The sequence below is a fragment of the Musa acuminata genome, chromosome BXJ1-6 (assembly GCF_036884655.1).
Source record: "Musa acuminata AAA Group cultivar baxijiao chromosome BXJ1-6, Cavendish_Baxijiao_AAA, whole genome shotgun sequence".
Classification (NCBI taxonomy): Eukaryota; Viridiplantae; Streptophyta; class Magnoliopsida; order Zingiberales; family Musaceae; genus Musa; species Musa acuminata.
In genome coordinates, this window is record NC_088332.1 from 3,859,058 (window position 1) to 3,875,299 (window position 16,242).

General features: G+C 39.6%; 3 protein-coding genes across 4 annotated transcripts; all 3 read left to right on the forward strand.

Moving 5' to 3' along the window:
* Positions 1-1,359: 1,359 nt before the first annotated feature.
* Positions 1,360-3,557, forward strand: LOC103986796 (protein FEZ). Of its 2 annotated transcripts, XM_018828189.2 has the most exons (4): positions 1,360-1,642; positions 1,730-2,094; positions 2,198-2,499; positions 2,573-3,557. In XM_018828189.2, the coding sequence occupies exons 2-4, from the start codon at positions 1,911-1,913 to the stop codon at positions 3,302-3,304; spliced, it is 1,218 nt and encodes a 405-aa protein (XP_018683734.2). In that variant the 5' UTR covers positions 1,360-1,642; positions 1,730-1,910; the 3' UTR covers positions 3,305-3,557. The 2 variants fall into 2 exon arrangements, with proteins under 2 accessions (XP_018683734.2, XP_009403167.2); XM_009404892.3 differs by having other exon boundaries at positions 1,360-2,094.
* Positions 3,558-7,914: 4,357 nt separating this feature from the next.
* LOC135675697 (transcription factor MYB94-like) lies at positions 7,915-9,275 on the forward strand. Its single transcript, XM_065186095.1, has 3 exons — positions 7,915-8,140; positions 8,311-8,440; positions 8,527-9,275. The coding sequence occupies exons 1-3, from the start codon at positions 8,008-8,010 to the stop codon at positions 9,110-9,112; spliced, it is 849 nt and encodes a 282-aa protein (XP_065042167.1). The 5' UTR covers positions 7,915-8,007; the 3' UTR covers positions 9,113-9,275.
* Positions 9,276-14,504: 5,229 nt separating this feature from the next.
* LOC135675698 (zinc-finger homeodomain protein 9-like) lies at positions 14,505-15,812 on the forward strand. The gene has a single exon (XM_065186096.1). It carries the CDS (start codon positions 14,755-14,757, stop codon positions 15,712-15,714), a length of 960 nt encoding a protein of 319 aa, XP_065042168.1. The 5' UTR covers positions 14,505-14,754; the 3' UTR covers positions 15,715-15,812.
* Positions 15,813-16,242: the final 430 nt, after the last annotated feature.

The following is a 16,242-nucleotide window of genomic DNA, read 5'->3' on the forward strand; positions in this document are numbered from 1 at the left end:
TTAATCTTCAAGATGGTGGCTGAGTCAAGTCTGTCGTACGAGCAGTATTAATCTACTGACAAAGTTGCATTTTTGAGAGAGAGGATTTGGAAGATCTAATCCCACTTTGACCACTGGATCTGATCTGATGTGAAAGTGAGAATGCGGATGCATGGCCGCTGAGTTCATGCAAACCACTCAAAGAAGAAGAAGAAGAAGAAGAAGAAGAAGAAGAAGAACCCTAAGAGATGCATGCATCACACTCGATGAGTTCTTTGACTCCTGCAGGGACTCGATCTCGTCGACACAAAATTTAATGTCCTAGATTTTGTTGAACCAAGGATGGATCAGCGAAGTGTCTTCGGCTACAGCAAAGCAAGAGAGAGGAGTGGCGTTCAAAAACCAAGAGGAAGAGAGGGAAGCTTGTGGGTGAAGGGTTTGACCCATATTTTAGCTTAGGTTGCACGCATGGGAGGAGTTTGGGATGCAACCCGAGGTCAAGGAAGAAGAGACAAGGGGGATTCAAACCGAGGAGGGCTTCGTTTTGGGAAATGTCAATTGGATATTGGGGTCCCCAAACAATGGATTCCTCACCCTTTCTCTCCTTCCCTCAATTAATTACATGCTTCTCAACTTGCTGCCTCTTTGGCAGACATGGTTAGAAAATCTTGGTCATGGGAATGGGTCGAGCACCATAAAATACACTATAACAGGCTTCGTTTCTTCTTCTTCTTCTTCTTCTTCTTCCTCTCTCTCTCTCTCTCTCTCTCGTGTTCCTCCTCATACAGTCACAACATTAATGTTGTAAGATATCATGGAACATGCACTGTTATCCATGCTGCTCTTGCTGGCAGTGACCATGCATGCTGCCATTGCTCTTGTAGGGCTTGTTCTTGCAATGGAGGAGAGGAACAACTTAAGCTGAGAGATCAATCATGATGGTATGATGACAAACTCAAATCTTTTTAGAACAGGCATAAAACTACTTTTATCATGGAACATTATTGCCTTTTAAGGATTCTTCAAACCATCCTACTGAGGAATCTTGACAAACCTTGCTTGTTCTTGCAAGGGAACTCTGTCTCATTCTTTCTCATATTGGAAAGCTAAGAGAATATGGCTTTTGTTTTGTGGCATTACTAAATCTGTCAGACCAATTGATAAATCAAACATAGTATTTACATGTTTTTGTTTCTTCTGCCAATGAAAATTCTAATTTCAGATCAACATAAAAGTGCAACAAATGATTCAAAAGCAAGTCAACCAATGCATGAGTGCATATTGTTGGAGTTGGTGATGCATCAAGTGGGGATGGGGAAATAAAAAAAGAAAAAGAATGAATCCTACAAGAGTGAAATGACAAAAAGTAAAACCAAAAAAGAAAATATTGGTGGTGGTGGAAAGTATAATAGATATCATTCAAGAATAGGCACTGACAAGCTGATATAAAGAGTAAAAGGAATATGTGGAGCTTAGAATTTGCAGGCTGATCTTGGGATTGAACATGGGAATGTGAAGCTTCTATTCTGTTGGGAAGTGTCCAGTCCTCTGACACTCTGTAGTAGACATTGCAAGATGAACTCACCTCGAAGCTTGCACTCTGCTTAAAGGATGTGTATGAACTCCAGGACAGGAGTTGCTGCATATAATATTAGAGGGACAGGTAAAGATTGGCGATCTCCATAAGCAGCTACGCTTCGAGATGCCCCGGCTATGACCGCCTAAACAAGTGTTTCCACTTCCTTGACAGTCGATTTAAGCAGCTGGATCAGTGTTTATAAGATCCGAAGATACGCCGGAGATGCGGAGAAGGCAGGCTTGAGAGGGAGCACATGCGAGCGGCGATCGATCAGAAGAAGCTGTCGTTCTTCTGTCAGGCAATAAAAAAAGGTTGAGCCAAGAAGATCCTGCCTTCTTCTTCCTCCCTAGTTATGGATGAGAGAAGCCATGATATGGAGAAGGGAGATGAGGTGATACTGCCGGGGTTTAGGTTTCATCCCACCGATGAAGAGCTGGTTAGCTTTTACCTGAAGAGGAAGGTGCAGCAGAGACCTCTTTCCATCGAACTCATCAGGCAACTCGACATCTACAAGTATGATCCATGGGATCTTCCGAGTAAGCTCTCCTTGCAACTCAGAAATATATGTGCGTGCGTGTGTGTGTGTGTGTTGTTGTTGTGGGCTTACCGAAGTGGTTCTTTTGTCTTGCGACCGAGAAGAGTTGGCCACGACGGGGGAGAAGGAATGGTACTTCTACTGCCCGAGGGACAGGAAGTACAGGAACAGCACGAGGCCTAATAGGGTTACAGGAGCAGGGTTTTGGAAGGCCACCGGCACCGACCGGCCTATCTACTCCTCGGAAGGATCCAAGTGCATTGGCCTCAAGAAGTCTCTCGTGTTCTACAAGGGCAGAGCCGCAAAGGGCATCAAGACAGACTGGATGATGCATGAGTTCAGGCTTCCCTCCCTCACCGATTCTTCTCTCTTCAAACGACCCCTCGATAAGAACATTCCTGCAAATGTAAGCTCTGCTGCTCTTCTTCTTCTTCCTCTTCTTCTTTGTCGGTGGCCAACTGTGATCGTCTCATGCGCAGGACTCATGGGCAATATGTAGGATCTTCAAGAAGACGAATTCGGTGGCGCAAAGAGCACTGTCTCACTCATGGGTGTCTCCCCAACCTGAGGCCACTGAGCCCGACTTGTTCTCCATCTCACGAGCAGCACACAGCATCCACTTCGGCTCCGAGATGGTTTCGTGCATCACAGAAGCTGGGTCTGCTCCAGCAATACAAGTAGGTTGCAGCAGTCAGCAGCAGCAGCAGCACAACACCATCATCAGCTATCCTCCACTGGACTTCTCCTGCTACAGGCCCATCGATCTGGGGCACTGCAGACCATCTCCCGGCGTCCAGATGCCCACCAACTTCACGTTCTCTCCGGCCGAGATGCAACTGACATCCAAGTGCACCATGGACGTGACATCCATGCTTCTCAACTTGTCGCCGGCGATCCTAGGAGACGTCGAGAAAGCCTCCCACATGGACTTCTTACAACAGCCGCAGCAGTGCAATGAGTTCGCAGTCGACTTGCCGCCACTGGAGACAAACGCCAACTTCAGGCACCAAGTGGAGGAAGTGCCCATGAAGAAGATGGTGAACGCATGCGGTCTTAATAGCAACCGGTGGGGAGGCAGCCGGAAGAGTAGTGTGGACTTCCCCTTCGGCCTGCCAACAATGTTCTCTGATGAGTGGAAGCCAAACTTGCCATTGAATTCTTCATCCTACCCCAGCGAGATCTCCACAAGTTACTCCACAAACAATTGTTAACCTAAAGGTAGGTAATCAACATCATCTGCTAGCATTGCTGTCAGCATGAAAGGAGAAGGAGAGAGAGAGAGAGAGAGAGAGAGAGAGAGAGAGAGAGAGAGAGAACAATGCTTGTTAACAGCAAAGCTATCAGATCAAGAGGCAAAGTGTGGGAAAAATGTAACTCCTTAGACATTAGGTTATGCATCTTAATGGAAAATATTTCTTGGATCAAGTTTGCATGGCCAAGAAATTTGAAGCTTCATTTTATTTATACTTTGAGTACTTCAAACAACTTACTTACTTCATATGGATTAGGTGTTATACAAGTTCTAAATGCTCTCTCTGAGAGTTGTATCCATGTCAAGTACAACTTCTTATTTTTAGGTTCCACCTTCGAGCTGACAACATAAGAAGGTATGATAGCCTAATATTTTTGTTTGGTAGATAGATTAGGTGTGCATTAATCTAATAAACCATACCTAATCACACTTCTGATCCTTTCTTTCAGGGAGACAACACTCTCTGAGCATTAAACTGAGTTGATGCATGATTCAATCCACTTATTCGTCTTTTCATATCGTCGATCTTAAATAATTGAGATATTATGATTTTTATATTTTGATTTTTCTTTATCGAAATTAGAATGCATTAATGTTTTCAAAAAAAGAAATAGCACCATAATTCTTAGTCTCATATATTTTTTATGCTCTAATCTTATGCTTGTGCTATTCAATTCTCTCACGAGATCCATGAACGCATGCAGATTGGAGTAAATGCACTCCACTTGAGCTACTTGGTGTGCTCATTAAAAGTTGCACTTGTCATAATATCCTTTAGTTTTATCGTTCTTTTTTCTTTTGGTATTTTTTCATACTTTTTCTCGTATAATATTACTAATTTATCTTGTTGAAAATCTGTTAAACAAATAAATTACATAAGCAATAGCATCTTCCTAAATTTTTTTAAGAATTCTTTCTTTCCTTGAACATACATCATACAACATTAAGGTGTGTATAGCATGGTGAATTGACATAAACTTTTATTATTTATATAAAAAATTTTAAATTCATTTGATATATATATTTTGTCCCTATATGTTCTTAAGCATTTAATCTTACAATCATTTTATCTTTCAACCAAATTCTTAAATTATTTAAGTTTACTTAAAACTTCTTCGTTTTTTCCTTTAACATGTAAATCCAAGTCTGACTATTATGATCATCAGTCCAAGTAAAAAAATGAATGCTTTCTCCAAGTGATACTGGATGAATAGAGTAACAAAGAGTGCATCACATCGAGTGGATGCCATATTTTGTTCTTTTGACTTTAAAAGGTTTTCTTTCTTATTTGCACATAACACATACACTTTGATGGGTGATCATTCCTTAACAATTATGTTACTATATTATATTTTTTAGAAGTTTTAAAGTCTCAAATTTTAAGTGAGCATTTGTAAGATGTCACAATGTAGAATTACCCTTAATATTGGTTTTTGATAAGAAAAATAACAACACTACTAACTCACCTTACCACCTAAGCAACAACATAGGCAAACTCACACCAAATCCTCTACAACCACCAACAGGAACTCGTTGATCACTACCTATCTTGACCCCCGAAAAAAGGCAAATAAGGTCCACTCTTCTTCCTGATTAGCATCTTCAAAGAGAATGCTTGCATGCACATTGAATCCAAGTAGCATGATGCAACTTCCCCAGCTTTACCTTCCGGATAAATGATGTAGGGAGTCATCCCTCACTTATCCCAAATAGGCCAAGAGTCATGGCAAAACATATCATCATAGTTGCCCTATCCTAATGTTATCCTTAATAATCCCCTAACAGGGTAAGAGACTCCCTAACCCATCACTGGTCTCGTATCATCGATTACTCAGGTTTAAAACCCAAAGCCTCCATGCTAAACAGAGAAAGAATAAAAAAAAATGGGCTCTATCTAAACTTTTCTAAGCTCCACTAAACCCCCTCCATCTATTCTACTAACTCGAGTATTATAAGGATCGGGTCGGAACATCCCTCCTGCTGTAAGTTTTTAAACTCAACTCAGTAAACTTATAGACGAAGCTCTTTTACCTTATATATACCATTAAATGCTTTTTAAAGTATTTCTCAAGCCACTTTTGAAATATTTATTATAGCAATAATCTCGAATATTGTCTCATCAAATTCTTGATAAATTGTAACATATTTGTTTTTCTCATTCTTCCTTTTATTTTTGAGTTATTTTCTTTTATTAGACTTTAAAAATTCTTTATGAAAATATAACATATAAGGTATATATAGTCCCCATAAATATATTATATTCATTACATTTAATATGAATCTCTCCATATCTTTTCGAGAATAAATAATTAATTTGATTTATTATTCTAGAAGCCTTTAATATATTTCACTTCTTGATACAATGAACAATTTTTATTATGTCTTGACAAGTTTAATTTTAATATTAGGTTTATCTTCGAGCTTAGAACGTAAAAAGGTTCCATAGCCTAATATTTTTATTTGATGGATTAGGTGGACATTAATCTAACAAGCCTTACCTAATCACACTTCTGACCCTTTCTTTCAACAACACTCTCAGCATTAATGGTTCTTCATGGTCGCATTATTTCAACAGAGTTGATGCATGATTCAATGCATCTATCTCATTCTTATTCTTCTCTCATATCGTCAATCTCAAATAATTGAGACATTATAATTTGATCTTTTGATTTTCCTTTATCAAAATCAGAATGACTCAATGATTTCAAAAAAAAAAAAAAGACAATAGCACCATAATTCTTAGTCTCGATATCTTTTTTATGCTTGTGCTTTGAGATTCTCACACAAGATCGAGATCCAAGGAACACATAGAGAGATTGGTGGAGTAGATGCATGCACTCCACTCGAGTTACTTCGTGTGCTCACACAAAGTTGCAGATACGATATGGTTGTCCCATTACATTGCGTCAGAAGAGGTCGTGTGAGTGACAACGGAGTCCTCTTTGTCCTTCTCAGCCGAAAAATTGGATCCTTTTGGTGAGGCGAAGAAGAAAAGTCAGCAGCATTAAATCCACTAATCATTTCACTGTCTACTTTTATCTCATAATTAGATTAGTTCTTGGTCTTAATCTCGGCACGTGTCATGTTGACACGATCACCCAACCACTGTGTTGAATTTTCTCGTAGAAATTTGATGCTCATTGATGGCATATCGTGGCTCAATTTAGGGTCACATAATTTTGTTGTTGTGAGATTATTGTTTGGTATGTTAAGAAGAAAATAATAGAAGATAAAAATAATTATTGAAGAAACTTTATTGAAGAAGTGAAAAAATTATCCCTCTTCTATTTATATAGATTAGAAGGAATGATTTTCCTTAATAGAATGAAGGATTTTCTTCAATAGAACAGAGAAATTTTCTCATATAATTGGGGAAATCTTATCTTATATCATACCCCTGTGAGATTAGAGCAAGAGCATATCACTGTTATTGTGTTATGAGGAAGATGAGGATTGGCCGAGCAAGGGCGAAGCTTTGCTTTTCTCAGCGGCGTTGGTTGCTGGCCAAAGGTAAGAGCGAAGCTTCACTTTTATAACATGATGAAAATAATAAAAGATAAGAATAAATATTGAAGAAACTTTATTAAAGAAGCTTTATTGAATAAGTGAAAAAACTTAAATATATTAACATGTCCCTCTTTTATTTATATATATTAGAACGAAGGATTTTCCTCAACATAATTGAGGATTTTCCTTAGAGAAATAATCTCTATATATATTGGTGAGAGAAAAGAAAATATTTTTATTATTTTTTAAAAAAATAAAAAAATTATATATCAGTTATAGTATTTTTGAATAAAATTATAATCTTTTGACACCTTAACCCAAATATCATAAGACTATTTTAAAATATTATAACGAAAGAATTTATTTGAAAGAAGGCATCAATCGAAAAATATGAAAAAAAATATTTTTTGAAAAAAGTTCAAAGAAGTACTTTTTTTTCTGATAATTCACTCTTTAATACCCATAATTGTGTTTTACTTAAATTTAAATCTGAGTACTACCTAACTATCTAAAACTCATCTAAGAAAATAATTGTCTATTCAACTGTAATCACAAAAATGTATTATATATATATATATATATATGACGTCAGGGAGGAAGGAAAAGAGGTTCGGAATACGTGGCAGAATGGCTCCATCGAATGGCAATGACAGGTGCCACGCGTCAGCATCGGACGTAGAAAGAGGTGACGTTCTCCTTCTCCGAGCTCTGGTTAAGCACGGAGTAACCCTTATCGGTCCACTATTTACACGCAAGCTGAGAGGCTGCTTCATCATCGACAGGATAATTCTAACAAGGGTTTCTAAATCATAACAGCTGATCATTACTGGTAATGAGTTGAAAAGTGCCTCCAAAATAAATCTAGTGATAGAGACAGAGAGAGAGAGTGAGGTGCTTGACTTTGGAACACCCTCAAGAGAAACAGCTCTGCTGTACCAAGCATTTAACACCACCCGTCCTTCTCTCTCTCTCTCTCCTCTCTCTCTCTTTCTTCTAGGATAATATGGCCTCTCCATGGATCAAAGAGGAGTTTTCAGTATATATATATATATATATATACGATACCCAACTACTGGCTTGGACCCCTGTCAGAGTCTTGCTTCTGCCTCTGAGAAGGAAGAGACGAACACAGCCATCAGAGAAAGATCGGATGACATGGGAAGGTCTCCTTGCTGTGATAAGGTAGGTGTGAAGAAGGGTCCTTGGACGCCAGAAGAGGACCTCATGCTGGTCTCCTACATCCAACAACATGGACCTGGCAACTGGAAGGCCGCTCCTACACAGACCGGTGAGCTCTTTTACTCCTCTTTAAACCATGTTGGAGCTCTCCGGAGAGCAGCTTTGCGGTGTATTTACTCCTCTGTTGGGTGCCGGTTAGGTTTAATTATTGGTCCAAGGTTTCTTTCTGTGAGCATCGAGCATCGGTAGATACATACATGTCTTCTGTGCTTTGGCCAGGTTTAATGAGATGCAGCAAGAGTTGCAGGCTTCGATGGACCAATTACCTCAGGCCGGGAATCAAGCGTGGCAACTTCACAGAGCAAGAGGAGAAGCTCATCGTCCACCTCCAAGCTCTCCTCGGAAACAGGTATAAGATCATCCGTGTAGTCAAGTCGGTGATTACTGTTTCTTTGGGACTATTCCTCATGGAGAAAGGAGTTTGATCGACTGCAGGTGGGCAGCCATAGCTTCCTATCTCCCGAAGAGGACAGACAATGACATCAAGAACCACTGGAACACTCATCTGAAGAAGAAGCTGAGGACGGCACCAGATCACCTCGAGGCTAATCTCAACAAAGATGCCTTCTCGATCCACCAACCCGTCTCCAAAGGCCAGTGGGAGAAGAAGCTCCAAACCGACATCAACGTAGCGAAGCAAGCCCTAGGCGAAGCCTTGTCCTTGAAGGAACCGACAAGTCCAAGTGGCTTCAGCTCGCCGGTGCCATCGACGACCTCTTACGCATCGAGCACAGAGAACATATCTCGATTGCTCGGGGAGTGGATGAAGAATCCACCCAAGAAAAGAACTCTAGGGGCCGAGCCAGCCACCGTCGCCGACAGCAACGACTACAACGACAAGACGACGGTGTTAGCCGAGAAGCTTAATTCATTGCTCAGTGATATCGAGTCTTCAGCTTCGATGGTGTCGGAGAGCGAGCATCTCCCGTTGCTCGAGACTTGGCTCTTCGATGAAAGCCTTGGACAAGGGAATGCGGCGCTGGTCGAGATGCCATTAGATTACACGGCGGAGCTGTTTTAGTTGTGTTTTGTTTACTGTAGGGAAGGCCTAGAGATGAACTAAAAGGAAATAGGTCATAGCAGTTGATGATTGAAGGGAAAGACCCTCAAATTGCAAGGAAATAAGTGTAAATTCTAAAGATCTACATGCACAATATGGATATGTGTTTCATGGGTCTGTGGTATATGGAAGTTCCAATTAGCAGCTCCCCATGGTTTGTGTGTGTGTATGTGTGTGTGTTTTATTCAACTGGGTTTTGTTGCTGGATTAAATTACTACAAGTGTGCTGTTGATGCCTATATATATTTTTTTTATTTTATGTTTTTTCAAGTTGTGGAAATAAAAGGATTATGTAAGCAGTTATTATAAGTCATGACAAACTTGAATTATTATTATTATTATTTTGAATGGATGCTGATGATGCACTCAAATATATATATATATATATATATATATATATATATATATATATATATATATATATATATATATATATATATATATACTTCATCTGTCCACTAGGTTAAGTTTAGACTATTTTGAGCTTTTTTGAGGTCTACTATGATCAATTTACTCTCCTAATTACTATCCTTCTTCTGACTAATATGAAAGATATCATCTATTTGACATCAATATGGATGTTTAACAAAGTGTTGGAAGCTCTGCATGAGGCATTGGATCCCATCATCATCAACCTTAAGAATAAATATCAGTGAGTGAATGAAAAGGAGAAATAATAAAGAAGAGAGGTCAGTAGGACACATTGGAAATGGCCATGATGGTCTTAAATGCACCACATGTGAAGTTTCTTTCTCCTTTTTCTCCCCATTTCCAACACTTGGACTTGCAAGTTGTCAGCTACTTTGAAGACATGCATGCACCAACCCAAGCTGTAAAAGATGGGAAACCCAAAAGGCTCTCATGCATGCCATGACCTTGTGCCAAAGGAGAAGAAAGCCCTTTAAGCTTTCTTACTGTAACAAGGGATTGTACAAGTATCAACCACAATATGTTTTCTTTCCAAAGCAGTAAACTTAATGCACTCCCCCTACTTTACATGTGAGTCTCTACATTCATTACTGCCAAGTAATGGAATGGAGGGAACATGAACACAGCAGTGATGTTCAAAGTCCAAAAGATGGTTGATGATAACAGAGTTGAGTGCGTTGTCACCCTTACATCTCCTCTGAAACCATCTTGTCTATGAATTAACTTCTCTCTGTAGACACCACAAGTGCATCTTATTAGGGTCTTGAGGTGGACCATGTACATTAATTGATAAAATTAAAAGAAAACTTTATAAGATAATTGTGAGATCAATAATATTTTATGAATCTAAATATTAGAGAATATATATATATATATATATAAAGTTTATGTTATTAAGATAAGAATATTAAGATAGATGTGTGAAGTTATTAAGAAAATTAGAAAAAAAAAAATTTATTCATAAACAATTATGTATCACTTGATAGAAAATAAGAAGAGAGAAAATTATTTAAAATGATATAGACATATTATATGCTGATGAGACCTCCAGATACAGTAATTAAAAGAGGTGAAATAACTAATGCTAATAATATGAAAAGAAATAGAGGAAGACGTAAAAAAATCCCAAGATAAACTATAAATTAATATTTACGTACTCTAAACTTAACTTAACATATAGTTTATTATCATCTCAATGACGATAAAAAAAACCTATGTAGTCGAACCTAAATATGACTTTGTTGTTGTAAAATGATTTGAATGAAATCTATTATATATATATATATATAGTAGATAAATAATTACTGTTATATCATAGTGGTATTTGTAGAGCCTATTATGATGATAATTGGTAAAGAAACATATTCTGAGAATTTAGGTCAATATAATGACAATAATATGACATTAGACCTTCTCATATGATACACATGATTCTTGGAACTGAACTAGATAGTGAGGGTTTCTTCATGATGAACAGAAACTGTCATTTTTGTCAGTTAATTTTTGACAGACAATTGCTGATAAAGATGAATCAGAAAGGAGGATAGTACTAGGGCACATGCTAGGAATTTTTTTTTTTTTTTTGCAGTCAACAATTAGTAGGTTGATTAAACATGTATTCATTCATGTCAAATAAATGTCTCATCAATTGGCATTAAAAGTTGGACTTCTCACTTGCAAACATTGTAACTTTCTGTATTTCAAGTGGAATCACATCTACCAAGGCTGTCATTTTGATTAATGAGAAGACTTGGTGGTTTACTTACTGTAGCTGATGTTTTGATAAATATTCTACAATTGAAGTATATATTTTTTGTACAAAAACCTTATGCCTTCAATTTCTTATGAGCTCCCATTTCTAATTATATTATCCCAACAAAATGCCCCGCAAACACTATTTTCAGTGGTTCATGCTAAGAACTGAGTTTAAATACTCTAATCTAAAATTTTCATCATCTAAAAGAACAAGCAGTCTTGGACCTTTCTTTTCATCATCTAAGAAATGAGTTTCTTTCTTTTCTTCTTAGTGATGATCAAAGCAGTCTTGGGTTTATCTCACCTTTTCTGCTTTCGTTATCTTAATGTGGAACACTGATGATTACTTCCAGGTTCCACAACTGGTGATGTGATAAGGAAACAAGTACATGTAGAGAAGGATCCTAAGTATTGTATATGGTAAGACCAGAAAAGATAAGAGAAAGAGAACACTGACCAAGACCAAGACTGCTGAAATCTTCAAACATGTCAGTAACAACTTAGTTCTCTCCTTGAAGGCAGCATCCATCTCTTGGATTTTGTCATGTAAGGTAGAAGATGTTCCAGTGCATGCCTACTTGTGTGCAACAGGAGATGTTAACATATAAATATGTTTCAAGACTCCATAATTAAGATAAATATGTCCCCAAGTCTTCACTCACCCTTCTTGTGGCATTTAACTTCAGTAGGTAGATGAAACCTTGTTAGACTACAATATAAAGTGGATCTTCTTCTATCATCATTAATTTGTACAATGACAAAGATTTTGATAGGATTACTATACATCCCCAAAAGCTTAACCTTTTAGCATTAATAGTTATTCAATTCAAAATCTTTATCATAACTACAGACCAAGTGTGAGTTGGAATCATATGTTTGTCCCTCTCTGTTTAAGTTATTTCTTTAATTGGCTTATTATGTACTTATGAAAAAGGATGTTAGGTTTACATAAATTAGATCATTTCAACTTGAATGGTTTGGATAAATAGCTACCTCTTAGCTTTAGGATCACTTCCAGAGCTGGTTCTCAAAGGAAGTTACACTAGAATGGAGAGTACCATGATGTATATATTGTATGTATATATATATGTATATATTGTATGTATGTTCCTCATGTAGACAACAAGGAGAAAAGGTGCATGGGATAATGAGGATCCAACATTTCTGAGACTATTTATGTGAATGACTAATTTAGAAGGCAAAACAACAACAGAAAGTATGAAGATAATTAGCCCTTAGACACTACTTTGACATAGCAGTACAAAATTATTTTTCTGACAAAGAAACAAGTTGGAGAAAAAACAGCAGTCTTGGGCCAGTTGGTACATCTCTTTGGTTGTAGACCAGCTAAGATAAACAACTAACATTTAAGAGGCATTTCAAGTCAAGGCAGTCTCTAAATGCATCATGTTGGACTAGTCTTACATAGAAAACATCTCAGGGCAAGGCTATGGTTGCATATTGCAAGTATTAAATAGCCAAGGACTATATGGGCATGAATGGGGAGGGCCTACTTAGGGTATGTTAGTTTGATCATAGTCTCATCCTAAATTGGATAGCTATGCTAATTTGACTTGGGCAAAGAGGCAATTTGAAACCTTTTAACACTCCTATAAATAAGACAATAAATAATATGGGATCCTAAAATGTATTATAACAAGGCCTGAATGAGAGTGAATCAGATTGTCTCATGCATCCATATGTATCTGACATATTCAAATAAGGCTCAACCCCTTTTGATGAAGTTTGGAATAAATTTTGGGATAGATAAATATGTGCTCAATAGATTTGGGTGCATAATTAAACTCAAATTCTGATAGAATGAATTTATAGGTATTTTATCTACTATTGTTCTTAATATGAGATAATAGTGATGATAAATTGATGTTTAAGTACTTGAATATCCTTTAATCATAGAATAGGACTCTCAAATAAGCATTGAATCAAGTTCAGATTCAGATATAATTATTATATAGTCAATGTAGTCAACCTATTACCACCACTGTCTGTGAGACCTGAAGCCAAAGAGTTCCACCACCACTTGGTTCACCCAAAGATGCACAATACAGGATTGGATAATATTCCAAATCAAGACCATACAAAAAGAAGAACAAATGCAAGATTCCCTAATGTTGTAAGAATAAGATGACAAAATGGTTTTGTTATAGATAAGATTATGTGGGATAACTATGTACTCCACCACACCTCACTAATAAAGCAATCATGTTTTGTGATAAAAAGGGGTTGCTAAAAGAAGGCACATTATGTGGGAGAATCACTGAAGGAAGACAAGATTACTTCTTCCATGGAACTCTTGCAAGTTGATGTGAGAAATGATTCAGACTTAATGAATAATTTATCTTTGGATGCTTCATCTCCTGCTTCTTGAAGAGGAATAATTGATGTCAAAGAATCCTTGCTTGCTGCAATAATTGGATAGATTGAGTTGAGATAAAGAGTTGTTCAAGAAAGAAAGATTCAAATGTCAAACCTATCATTCTTTATGCTCCAATTGGGACCATTTGAGGCACCAAATGACAGGATACTTATCTCAATTCTAACATCACTTGAAGGAAAACCACTATCATTTAATCTGTTCCCTGCCACAACAGCCCATGTATTGATGGCAATGTTACATGCTTATCCTTCCAAAGTTAATGATTTGGTTTCTTACTCTCTAAAATTTAAGTTTAGGATACATATTAATATTTAAATTAATAAAAATAAAAGTGAGAATTGGAAAGGGTAGAAAAGTAAATGTGCAGTAGACTTAAGAGTGGATGTTTTAATCTTTTGTTTCCAATTTAGAAATAAGAATTAGAATTTGGACTTCCCCCTTCAAAAATAATCCTCCAACAACCACATGTGCTCCACAATAAAGAGGAACCTGGTGATATTTATTACAATTTCCTCCCTCTCTCTCCTCTCTCTCTCTCTCTCTCTCAGCAGCAAATTAATCATGATCTCCTCCACCATTTCCATTCACTCTTCCCAACCCCAACCCTACCACAGGTTTTGAGCCAGATCTCTCTCTCTCTCTCTCTCTCTCTCTCTCTCTCTCTCTCTCTCTCTCTCTCTCTCAGACACACACACACACACACACCATGTGGCTTGCACCACATGCCACTTGCTACTCACCCCCACTCATTTACTTTTTATCCTTTCCTCCCTCTCTCTTATTCTTATCATCATCATCATCACCATCATCATTCTCTTCCATCTCTTCACCTCTCTCTCTCTCTCTCCATAGTCATCTCCTCTAGCTTCTCTTTTCTTTGTAACCGTGCTGTGCTTCCTCTCTTTCTTCCCTCACCACCATCTCTTGAAGCTAATTTTTTTTTATATTGACTGTAATAAAATAAGGAAAAGAAAGGGGCGCACGCACGCACCTACGAAACCCTAGCGGTGTCTTCTATAGCATGGACCAGGCCACCAAGGTCGCGGAGGCCGAGGGCAAGGGCAAGGGGTTCGGCTTCCCCAACGGGGCGCTGAGGAAGCACCACCACCGCCCGCCGGCCCCCGCGGAGGCGGAGTTCCTGTACCGCGAGTGTCTCAAAAACCACGCCGCCAGCCTCGGCGGCCACGCTCTCGACGGCTGCGGCGAGTTCATGCTCTCGCCTACCGCCGACCCCGCCGACCCCACCTCCCTCCGCTGCGCCGCCTGCGGCTGCCACCGTAACTTCCACCGCCGGCTTGCTGACCCGCCCTCCCACCGCCACCGTGGCCACCCCCGGGACGAGGAGGATGACGAGAGGGACGGCGTGGAGGATGAGGATGAGGGGGAGGACGAGGATGAGGACGAGGAGGAGGTCGGGGCGAAGATCGACGGCCGTAGGGACCGTCCTCGCCCCCTCCGGGGCTCCGCTTCGCCTCCGGCCTTCTTTTCCTCCGCCCCCCACATGCTCCTCGCCCTCAGCGCCGGCCTTCCCGGCAGCCCGGGAACGATCCCGGTGAGGCCGGTAGCCGCTCCGACCGCGGCCGCGGCACCGGTGGCGGCGGTGGGCGCCCCCGCGGCGGAGGCCGCGCAGCCGCGAAAGAGGTTCCGGACAAAGTTCAGCCCGGAGCAGAAGGGGCGGATGCAGGAGCTGTCGGAGCGGCTGGGGTGGCGGATGCAGAAGAGGGACGAGGGGCTGGTGGAGGAGTGCTGCCGGGAGATCGGCGTCGACAAAGGGGTCTTTAAGGTCTGGATGCACAACAACAAGCACACCTTCCTGGGCCTGGCAAGGAGAGGCGACCCGGCCAGCCGCAGCGCCCGCAGCGAGGGTGGCATTGGTGGCGGAGACGTCAGCCAACCTGAGGGCAGCGGCCACGCCAACGGCGGCGACGAGGGCGACGGCGGCCATGGGCATGTAGTGAATGGTTCTCTCTCCTCTTCTTGAGCTGGCTGTCACCGTGCTACTCATGCTGTTGTTGCTATTATTACAGTAGTGATAGTAGTAGTTGCAGTTCATGGTTAATTTATTGCTCTTTTTAAGCATCTCTTCTGCTCCTTTGTTAACTTTGCTAAGCTACTAATAATGAGGAAGAGGATGAGAGCTTAACCAGTTGGTAAAGAAAGAGGAGACATTAGTGATCTGAAGTTGATGGATGGTAGCATAATGAAGAGAGAGAGAGAGAGAGGAAGAGGATGAGAGCTTAACCAGTTAAAATTGGCTTAATTAGGATTTCATGCAGCTCTGGTTACATGTACTCATCTACACTTGTTGGGGGCCATTGATGAAGATGGATTAGATATGGGATGCGCATGACTTTAAGGCAATGCTTTCTAGGATTCCAAGTGATCACAAACCTGCTCACACATACATGTTAGGGAAAGAAACCTTGAGAAGCTCAAAAGTTGGTTCTCTTTGTTAATCAAACTTTACACACTTGGTAACTTGGAATTATTCTTTTTAAGGCTGCTCCCT

What these genes read in the sequence shown, in the direction of transcription:
- LOC103986796 (XM_009404892.3), top strand. Translation starts at nt 1,911, where the DNA reads ATGGATGAGAGAAGCCATGATATGGAGAAGGGAGATGAGGTGATACTG. An exon ending in TGATCCATGGGATCTTCCGA is followed by an intron (nt 2,095 to 2,197) that starts GTAAGCTCTCCT and finishes GCGACCGAGAAG; the next exon opens with AGTTGGCCACGACGGGGGAG. An exon ending in ATAAGAACATTCCTGCAAAT is followed by an intron (nt 2,500 to 2,572) that starts GTAAGCTCTGCT and finishes TCTCATGCGCAG; the next exon opens with GACTCATGGGCAATATGTAG.
- LOC135675697 (XM_065186095.1), top strand. Translation starts at nt 8,008, where the DNA reads ATGGGAAGGTCTCCTTGCTGTGATAAGGTAGGTGTGAAGAAGGGTCCT. An exon ending in GGCCGCTCCTACACAGACCG is followed by an intron (nt 8,141 to 8,310) that starts GTGAGCTCTTTT and finishes TGCTTTGGCCAG; the next exon opens with GTTTAATGAGATGCAGCAAG. An exon ending in CAAGCTCTCCTCGGAAACAG is followed by an intron (nt 8,441 to 8,526) that starts GTATAAGATCAT and finishes GATCGACTGCAG; the next exon opens with GTGGGCAGCCATAGCTTCCT.
- LOC135675698 (XM_065186096.1), top strand. Translation starts at nt 14,755, where the DNA reads ATGGACCAGGCCACCAAGGTCGCGGAGGCCGAGGGCAAGGGCAAGGGG.